Source organism: Artibeus jamaicensis, unplaced genomic scaffold (assembly GCF_021234435.1).
Source record: "Artibeus jamaicensis isolate MK-2021 breed Jamaican fruit bat unplaced genomic scaffold, CSHL_Jam_final contig_1998, whole genome shotgun sequence".
Lineage (NCBI taxonomy): Eukaryota > Metazoa > Chordata > Mammalia > Chiroptera > Phyllostomidae > Artibeus > Artibeus jamaicensis.
The window spans coordinates 11497685-11508570 of NW_026521407.1; the positions used below are offsets into that span (position 1 = coordinate 11497685).

The 10886-nt window shown below is 35.9% G+C and overlaps 1 protein-coding gene across 1 annotated transcript in view; it reads left to right on the forward strand.

The window, feature by feature from the left end:
• PPM1D (protein phosphatase, Mg2+/Mn2+ dependent 1D) overlaps positions 1–10602 on the forward strand; it is a 47393-nt gene extending 36791 nt beyond the window's left edge. Inside the window, exons 5-6 of the mRNA XM_037163722.2 lie at positions 2766–3008; positions 6657–10602. Coding sequence (XP_037019617.2) covers positions 2766–3008; positions 6657–7214 — 801 coding nt within the window. The 3' untranslated portion in view covers positions 7215–10602. The remainder of the gene's footprint in view (positions 1–2765; positions 3009–6656) is intronic.
• Positions 10603–10886: the final 284 nt, after the last annotated feature.

The following is a 10886-nucleotide window of genomic DNA, read 5'->3' on the forward strand; positions in this document are numbered from 1 at the left end:
CATTGCAAAGCTGCATTTTGAAAAGCTTATCCATTCCTTTCCAGATGGAATATGAAATAGAGGGTAGATGATAATAGATATGAGGATTCTATTCATCAGAAGCCCCTTAACAAAATTAAACTGATACAAAGCTGGCAATGAAAGAGAGTGGGTGGCAACAATAACTAGTGAAGAATCCCTGAGAGAAGGTGACTTTCAATAAGGCTGGGGGTGGGGAGTGTGGTCATACTTATAAGGTCTATGTCTACTCTCTTCATGTATTGATTCTTGTTGGTAGTGTAACTGATTTGATTTTTATTAATGGATCTCTTAGGCATCTTCTTTGGAGGCTGCAACATGAGTGGTGGAATTGATAGTACATGGTTTTTTTAAGGAGGGAGAATATGATACAGAAATTTCTAACTGGTGGCTTGTAGCTGTTATCTAGACAGAATGCCCTGGCTGATGTGGCTCAGTGGATTGGGTGCTGCCCTGTGAACTGAAAGGTCTCTGTTTTTATTCCCCATCAGGGCACATGCCTGGGAATCAAACCAGATGCCTGGGTTGTAGGCCAGGTCCCCATTTAGGAGCTTGTGGGAGGCAAGTGATCGATTTATCTCTTGCACATTGAGGTTTTTCTCCCTCTTTCTCCCTCCCTTCCCCTCTCTCTAACAATAAATAAATAATATCTTTTCTTAAAATAAGAAGAAACACATTATTTGGGGGGAGGGGGAGAGTTAGTTCAGATGAAGGCATGTTTAATTGGAGGTACCCATGGTTCATCTAGACATTGTCAGTAGTCAGTCAGAAATATTTGAGAGAGAAGCCTGGAAATACTAATTTGAGTGCTAACAGGAGTTAGGGAAAGCTGTGGCAATTTATGAGATCACCTAGTGAGACGGTGTGATAGAAGGAAAGGACACAACATTGGGGGGGGGGTTCAAATCAGGAATGGTGAGCTAAGAGGAAATTTTCAGTAATGTAGTGAAATGGCTTATACAGATTTTTTCCCCACAGAAATAGAGGCACGCTGAAAAAGTGAAAGTTAAAGGAGTTCTCAGTGAGATACTGTTTGGAGATTGATGAACCGTGTACTGGGGAATGTGGTAGATTCATGGGTTAGAAATTAATGCTACCTTTGAATAAATATTACTTCTATACATAAAAAAAGAAATCAATGCTACCTTTCATCAATTGTGAGGTGTATGCTTTTTCATGTGAGAAAGTAGCGGAGGGAGTATAAATTATTGGGAATGCAAGGATGACTTAATATTAAAATTTAAAACAAAGCAGTGGAGAAGAGTTATTTGTAGTTTGCCCATCATTAATGTGAAATACTATACTATACCCCAGATCAGACAACCACAGGTGAAGATTACTCCTTGTTTTTGCCCAAGGAAAGGATGAAAAAAAACCCAGTTCTGTATCCAGTTTGAATATATATAGTTAGGGATAGAGATGACAAGTAAATGACTTATAGTATATTATATCTATATTTTCTATAATGTTTATAGTACTGTATAGTACATTATATAGTATATATTATATTAATAGTACATTAATATTTCTGTATTGTACATTATTATATTTTATTACATTATATAAAATAACATCAAAATTTTTTCTACTTGTAGTTCATAATATATTACTTTTTCAACAAATTTCACTCACTTTCATCATTCACTTATTTCTAGAGGTACTTTTTAAGACATGTAACCCTATTTCTAGAGCACATAATTTTCATCTGTGTTCTTTGAAACTTAGCAATTATTGAATCCATGTATGATGCTGAGTTTTCTTCTAAGGTAATTTATTTGCATAACATGAGGTCATTTAATTGTTTTTACTCTTCAATTAAGTTGTTTTTAACAACTTATGTGTTGTTTTTTTCCTCATATGAATGACATTGACCATTTAAAAACATAGTTTAAGAATCATTTATTATTCCCTTGCCTCTGAATTTTGTTCATATGCTTTGACAGTGTTTATTTTCTTTGATTTTTTTGTCATTGTCTTTGTCTTTGATTTTTCAGAAGCTTCTATTTTAGCAGGAAATTCTCCCTTTGCAGTGAGTTTTTTTTAACCATCCCTGATTTTATCTCATTTGAATTGTCTATTTTTCCATTTATCTTTCAATAATAACTTGATGTTTACTTCCCTTTTTAGGTAATTCTATGTAATGTTGCCTTAATAACTACGTAACTTTTTTGCAATAACTGTAATTAAGTTAAACTGAAGACACGTTTCTTGCTACCAGAAAGATAAAAATTCAGGTGAAATTGAACCACAGATTAAGGCCTTATTTTATTATTTATTAAAAGTAAGAGTAGGCTCTGGCTGGTGTAGCTCAGTGGATTGAGCGTGAGCCTGCGAACCAGACAATCGTGGTTCAATTCCCAGTCAGGGCACACGCCTGGGTTGTAGGCCGATTCCCTGCAGGCCAGTTCCCAGCAGAGGATGCACAAGGCAACCATACATTGATGTTTCTCTTCCTCTCTCCTTCCCTTCCTCTCTAAAGATAAGTAAATAAAATCTTTTAAAAAAAAGTTAGAGTAGTACAAGGGGGAAAATTGGGACAACCATAATAGCATAAACAATAAAGTTTTTAAAAAATAAAATAAAATTTATAGTAGTATTGTTTAACATAGTTTTGGGATCTGTGGATAACGTTTGAAATTTTAGAAATTTTATTTAGGCCATATTGAACATCTAATTTTTAATTTGATACATATGCGATGGTGACTAAATTTGAATTGTTGCTTTCCTTCTTCTTCTTTTAAATACAGGGTGAACATGGACAATCTTGTGCCAAAATGCTTGTGAATCGAGCACTAGGCCGCTGGAGGCAGCGTATGCTTCGAGCAGACAATACTAGTGCCATAGTAATCTGCATCTCACCAGGAGTGGACAGTCAGGGAAATTTCAGTAATGAAGATGAGCTCTATCTGAATCTGACTGATAGCCCTTCCTATAATAGTCAAGAAACCTGCCTGATGACTTCTTCTCCAAGTTCTACACCACCGGTCAAGGTATATAGTTCTATAATATTTAAGTTGTTTTAGTTCTATAGTATTTAAGACAGTTTCTTTGGTTAGTATTGTCTGAAAACAAGTGTTCACATTTCTTATATAATAAAACTTTGGCTTTCAACTAGTTTCAAGAAAGCGATGAGTCTTTGTCATGTAACTTACTGTCAGTGAGCCATCTTCATACCAGTGCTTACTAATCTGAATGCCAGCTGTATGTACAGCAGCTAATGGAAAGGTGGATAGATGTGGCTCCTGAAGAATATATATATTTTGAAGATTTTATTTATTTGTTTTTAAAGAGAGGGGAAGGGAGGGAAAAAGAGAGAGAGAGAGAGAAACATCAGTCAGCTGCCTCTCACAGGTCCCCAACTGCAGACCGGGCATGAACCCTGCTTGGGAATCACATCGGTGACCTTTTGGTTCTTAGGTCTTCGTTCAATCCACTGAGCCACACCAGCCAGGGCACCCCTGAAGAATATTAACAATATTAATGTTTGGAATTTATTGATCCCCTTCTAACACTATGTATATTCATAGTCACTTCTCTTCTTTGAAAATCCTTGAATAATCAGATTAAAATCTTTTAAAGTCTCTTCATTATTTGAATGTTGGGAAGGGACGAGCATATGTTCTTCTATTTGCCTATTTCTCAATTTGAATGTATCTGTCCCTTTTGTGTTGATTAATGTATTTGTATTGGACTAACTGACTTTTAGGCAGAATAGAGAAGGAAGTGTGAGAGTGAAGGAAGGGTAAGGGGACAGAATCTTTTGATAGGAATAAATATTCTTTTAAAAAAATATTTTATTTATTTATCTTAAGAGGGGAAGGGAAGGAGAGAGGGAGAGAAATATCAATGTATGGTTACCTCTTGTGTGTCCCTTGCTGGGAACTGGCCTGCAACCCAGGCATGTGCCCTGACTGGGAATCGAACCACGATCCCCTGGTTCACAGACCTGTGCTCAATCCACTGAGCTACACCAGCCAGGGCTGGAATAAATATTCTTAATATTGATCTCAAATAAAAAATATTTGCCATCTGCTGATTAGTGTTAGTAAAATTATACACAGATTGCATATAAAGTATGTTTTAAATTATTTCTAAAGTTCTGAGAAATAATGATCTAATAATCATAATAAAGATGAAATATATGTATGCATTAACTTATATGAAAGCACCATTTTTGTGGGCCACTTGGCCTCACCCAAATATGGGAAAATATTTAGAGCCATTTACAATAATTAGTATTGTTGGCTTTGACTTAACAAATAAAGGCTAATTAATTTCTGCTCAAGATTCTGTGTTTGGTTTTGTTTCCTTTTTTATTTTTAATCTGTATTGACTTAACCGTGAGTACTCACAACCATCTCTGATTTATTTCATTGTTATAATAATCCCATGTTTGGTGACATCTAGATAAATATGACATTTTGGTTAATATTGAATGTTTTTTTAAGACGTACCAACATTTAGACTAGCATTTGAGACTAGGTTTATATCTATAGATATGTCAGCTTCTGTTTGCATCTAAGGTAAGTCAGAAGTCAGATTTTTGTTTTGGGTGGATTAGTGAAAATACCTCTGGTTAATGATATATTACAATGGCAAGAGTTTCTTTCTCCCTCCTTTCTTTAAGGCAAAACTAAGCTGTTTTTACAACCAAGAGAGCTATAGGAAGGACTAAGGAAGAGAATTCTTTCAGTAAATTAACACTTTGTTTCTTTTGCTATCTGGGTACAATTATTAGTGTTGAATGTTGGATTCATAGATGGAGCCAGAAAGTTGATCTCTGAAGTAGTGAAACTTTAAAGTATGTATTGTTAGGAGGTGATCTCTCAATATCACAAATGCTGTATGAACATGTAAGTAGGTTTAGCAACACTAAGTAATTAATCTGCTGTGAGTCTAAGAAGCCCAGGCAGTTGCATGCGCTAACAGATGCAATGTATTACCTCAGAATGCCAATAAAAAAAGAAGGAAAAGGAAAAGCTGAAAAGTCGGGGAAGGAAAGCCAGCACACCTGTAATGAGAAAATAATAATAATTGTGAATTTAAAAGGACACAGCACCACTGAAATCACAATAAATTGTGTTAACTCTGAAATCGTCCCATTGTGTTTCTTTTAGAAAGGAATCCCATCTAACATTTAACGTTGTTATACAAACTAGAGCAGTATGTTTTATTCCTATCAATTTCTTGATGCCTATATTAGTGACATGGTGTTTTGGTAGTAGGAAGCTTTCTGTGTACAGAACTTACTGCTTGTTGCAAATCCTTTTTCTATATTTAAGCAGGATGAACTGTTGGTCATCAATTGCTTATGACTAGATACAGTTTTTGTAGTCAGCTAGGACATGCTTATGACCAGGGTAGACATTGGAATCAACCTAAAGCAGAGGGATAAACTCACATACATTCGTTGTCATATTATTGAAAGTCATGTGCAAATATTCTAGAAAACTCTCCTTATCCTTTCTCCACACTTGTACTTTGAAATAAGGTCGCTGCCCTCCATTTAGTCAGTGTTAAAACAGATAAGAACCGAGCTTGAATAAAAACTGTGCAGTGTAAAATAAATAAACAAGCCAATGACCCCAGAAAGAAGTGTATTCTTAGTAAAGTAAAGTAAAATAAAATAAAATAAAATAAAATAAAATAAAATAAAATGGAAGAAATCTTTTGGGGGAAGTACCAAATTAGGAATTAGGGTTTCCCACCTTCATTCTTCATTTGATCTAAAATCAATATAATTTTTTTAGTAAAGCATCTTCATATTTATGGTTAGATCGAAATGTTTTTGGTGGCTTTAATTTCCTTTTTTATTATAGAAACAAAGGGAACTTTTTTTGAATATGCTTATTTATATAGTACTTTTTTGAAAGGTGTTTATATTTCTAGTGGATTTTATATCTGAGGAAGACCAGGCATATATCCTGACTTACCATTTTATAAAAGGGCTTACTTGGCCTTTTCAGAATACATTAACACCCGACACCTAGGTAGGTTCAATAAAAAAGATTTATTTTTCCAGAAAAAAAGTTAATATTTTAGTAACTTTTTTGATGAAGTCAGGAAGCAATTGAGGGATGTGTTACATTCTTGTAGGGGGAGAGAGCATTTATGCTTCAACTTTGTGTTTGAGAAACATGAGACAATGATTTTGTAGGGTATCGTTATAGTGGAAGATTGGGTTTGGTAGGAAGAATGTTCTTATCTGTCTGGAGATGGGAGGGTATTCTAAGTATATGTAGTTCTAGAGCAGTACAGCAAACATAGTGGTGCACAACCGAATCACCCGTGAAGCTTCTAAAAAATAATACCTGAACGTTTATGATTTTCACTGCTTTCAGAGGTGCCCCAACCATGTTCAGCGAGTCCTGCTTTTCTCAGATCACAGAACAGTATCTAGTGTTTGGATGATGGGTGCAAAACAATGTGCATTTCCTTATGACATAGTGGCTTCAGTGTTGCCCTTCACGTTTTCCATATTACTAAATTTTCGGAAATTGGACTTTTCTATTGGACATAGAAAGTAGGGAAAAGCCAAATGTGTCACTTATTCTAATGAAACTCTTTCATTTCTCCAAGAGTTAGGTTGAATTCTAGGATAAATTATTTCTTATTTGATTTACTTTCTTGTTTTTCAGTCACTGGAGGAGGACCCTTGGCCAAGGCTGAACTCTAAGGACCATATACCTGCCCTTGTTCGTAGTAATGCCTTCTCAGAGAATTATTTAGAAGTCCCAGCTGAGATAGCTCGAGGGAATGTGCAGGCTGCAGTCGTACCCTCAAAAGATCCAGAGCCACTTGAAGAAAATTGCACTAAAGCCCTGACTTTAAGGATACATGATTCTTTGCATAATAGCCTGCCAGTTGGCCTTGTGCCTACCAATTCAACAAACACCATCATGGACCAAAAAAATTTAAAGATGTCAACTCCAGGTCAAATGAAAGCCCAAGAAGTTGAAAGAACCCCTCCAGCAAACTTTAAAAGGACATTAGAAGAATCCAATTCAGGCCCTCTTATGAAGAAGCATAGACGAAATGGTTTAAGTCGAAGTGGTAGCACTCAGCCTGCAAGCCTCCCTGCAACCTCTCAGCGAAAGAACTCTGTTAAACTTACCATGCGACGCAGACTTAGGGGCCAGAAGAAAATTGGAAATCCTTTATTGCACCAGCACAGAAAAGCTGTTTGTGTTTGTTGAGCTATATCTGGAAAATGGTTTCTTTCCAAGTTTAGGATATGAAGCTTTTTGAAGTTGGTGCCAAAGGTGAACTTTTTAAAAAGGCACACAAAAGGTAGTATGCTGTTTGACTTTTTGGAATTCAACAGTTTAATCCTAAGCTGTGTACTTGCTTGTATTATAAATGTGAATTTTGTAGATATTAGGGTACATGTTGCTGTAAAATGTGTGTAAATTTGTATCCTTCACACAAACTCAGCCTCTTACCCTGGTACACAGTAAATATATCAAGAGGGCTAACAGTTTAAAAAACAAATCAAAAGACTATTAGATTTTAGTAGAAGTACATTAACTTTTAAAAATGGTTATTGAGTCATCATTCATGATGAAAACTATACAACTTTTTAAAGTAAATTATTAAGCAAATCGGAAAGGTGATGTATTTTCATAGTGATCTGTGTTCTACTTAATGTTTCTTAGAGACTATTGTCTTTTAAAATTTTTTAATTTCTAATTTCATAATTTTTCATAGAAGAAGAAATAGCTGGATATTAGTCTCCTTTCCTCATTAAAGTACTATGCAGTATCTTATTTCAGTAGCATTTTTCTAAAACATTAATAATCAGATATACTCACTAACTATTTGAAATAGAAGGTGTGCTTTCCTAAAAAATGCCCTTTTCAGTTATCCCATTCTGTGGCATTAGGTCTTAAAGTAGTTCCCCTCTTCTAGTGTTTGCATAAAATATGTGAAGTTTTTCTTGCTATTTCTTGCTCAATAAAAGATGGTGCTGCTAATTCCCAACATTTTTTAAATTATTTTATATATCATACAGTTTTCATTGATTATATGGATATATGTTTGTTCATCTAATAAATCAGTGAACTGTTTGCAATGTTGCTAGATTTTTATTGTTGGTTTTAGTGATTATATTAACTTTTTGTTGTGCCATGATTGTGCTTTCAGAGTAACTTAAAATACATGTAATGTTTATTTTTGCACTCAACTTTAAATTAGAATACATCAACGCAGGCTAAACAGCTAACGATAAGAATATAGTTAAGTCATGGCTTGTAAGCATTTGATGACATTTATAGCAAATAAAAGTGAATAAAACTGCCCTGGCTGGTGTGGCTCTGGATTGAGTGCTGGCCTGCAAAGTGAAAGGTCCCCCGGTTTGATTCCCAGTCAGGGCACATGCCTAGGTTGCAGGTCAGGTGCCCAGTTTGGGGTGTGCAAGAGGCAACGGAACAATGTATCTCTTGCACATTAACGTTTCTCTCCCTTTCTCCCTCCCTTCCCTCTGTAAAAATAAAATAAAATAAATACATAAATAAATAAAATCTTGTAGAAAATGAGTACAACTTTGTTCATATAAGAAAATAACTAAAAGGAGCTAATACTAAAACATTAAGTATGTCATTGTGGTGTGGTGTGTTGTTATACAATGAGAATACTTTTCATACAAGACCTCAATGAAATGAGAGGTCTTGAATACAAGACCTCTCATTGAGATGTTGAAATGTTGTAGAATGCCTACAGTATTCTAGGTACTGCACAATTAGAAGCATACCGTTTTACATGAGAAAATTGAGAACCAGTGGTCTGGGTAAAACATTAATTGTGGCTAGTTTTTAAAAAGGATTTTTGGATAATAGTTTGTTTTTCAGATCTATCCAAGATAGAGATGTAGCAACTAAAAGGCACTTGGGGAGTCAATTTACTGCGGAGGGTTTTTCCGTCTTTTAGACCTGTGATACCTCTGGAGTATTAGCTGCACCAAGTAGAAATTCAACAAATCTGAATGTATATCAAAGAAAGGAAGATCCATTTAGCTACTTCACACTTTTTCTACCAGTGTTTTTTTTGTAATATTTTATTAGTTTTAGAAAGGGGAAGGGAGGGAGAAAGAGAGGGAAACATCAGTATGAGAGAGAAAGATCAGTTGCCTCTTGTGCGCCCCCAACTGGGGATCTGGCCAGCATGTGCCCCGACTGGGAATTGACCTTACATTTTGCCATAGGACAGACACCCATCCCACTGGGCCACACCAGTCAGGGCTCTCCCAGTGGTTTGAAACAAAGTAATCTAATGCTATATCTATATGAAATTAAAATTTCCATTTGACTAGAGTAATGGATTAAGTAATCTTTGATGCAAAAAATGCCATAGCATTAATTCATACATCACATAGCATTAACTCACATATTTAGTGCAATAGAGTCCAAATACGTGCCCTACTAGTAGCTATCTGATCCTGGAAACGTTTGTGTTTGGATCCTAGAGCCATTTCAGACCTATTCTTGAAGGAGTTAAAGATGTTATGTAATTGCAAATGTTTTAATGGTTTTTAATTAAATTTTATTTGCCTGTGTAACAGATCTGCATAAAATTTATGATGTATAAAATGGTACATAATGAAAAAGACTTTACCTTAGTCCCCAAAGCAGCCATTTCCCCCCCTTTTTTGTGTATTTTTTGAGTGATAATCTATGCATAGATATGCAACTATCCATGTTTTTATCTCAATCTTTTTAAAGTGATATATCAGTACATCATACAGCCACCTCATTCTTTAGTATTCTGTCTAGTCTGTGGATATATAATTTGGCCATTACTTATGTCCACCCATAAGGAAAATACTTTTTAAATAATTTTTTATTGTTATTGTGTTACAGTTGTCCCAATTTTCCCCCACCTGCCCACCCCACCCATGAAACACTATTTTTTTCCTTTACTTACACAATACTTACAACACCAGATGTGTGGGGTTTCCTGCAGCAGACAATTCTCTAATTTCTGCACATACAAACTGGATGCCGTACAATTCAATTTTGATAACTACCTACATGAAGTAATCAGATCTCACAAAACTGCCCTCACTTCACATACCAGTTACAGTCACACATATTTTGATCAACTGACTATAAATCAGGATTTCTACAACCCTTTCCACAGATTTTATAATTTGCTAGTATGCTCACAGAACTCGGAGAAACATGTTTACTGGTTTATTATATAATAAAGGGTACAGATGAAGAGATGCATCAGGTGAGGTTCCGAAGGGTCCCAAGAGCGGGAGGTTCTGGTCCCATGGGTTTGGGGTGCACCACCCACCTGGCATGTGTTTACCAGCCTGAAAGCTCTGTGAACCCCATAGTTAAGGTATTTTTCTGGAGGATTCACCATGTAACCATAGCTAATTATTCAGTTTCCAGCCTTTTTCCCTCCCAGGAGGAATTGGTCTGGTGAGTCCAAAAATTCTGCTGTCCAGCTATCCCATCCTGAAGCTGTCCTGGAGCCCACTAACAGTATGGTCTCCTAAGGACAAAAGATGCTCCTATCAGTAAATTCCAAGGGATATAGAAGCTCAGTGTCAGAAAGGGGTCAATGACCGGCTGGTGCATATCTCTGCACCCAGCACTTTCCCTCTATTGGGGAGGTAAAATAAAAACTTTGCTTTCCGGGGGGGTGTGGGTGGGGAAGAGGTCAGTAACCAAAGGCAAAAGATGCTCCTAACACATTTAGTTACCTAGGAAATGACCAAGGTTTTTCTTTTTTAAGATTTTATTTATTTTTAGAGAGAGGGGAAGGGAGGGAGGAAGAGAGGGAAAGAAACCCATGTGTGAGAGAAACATCAGTTGGTTGCCTCTCATAACCTCAACCAGGGACCTGCAACCCAGGTATGTGCC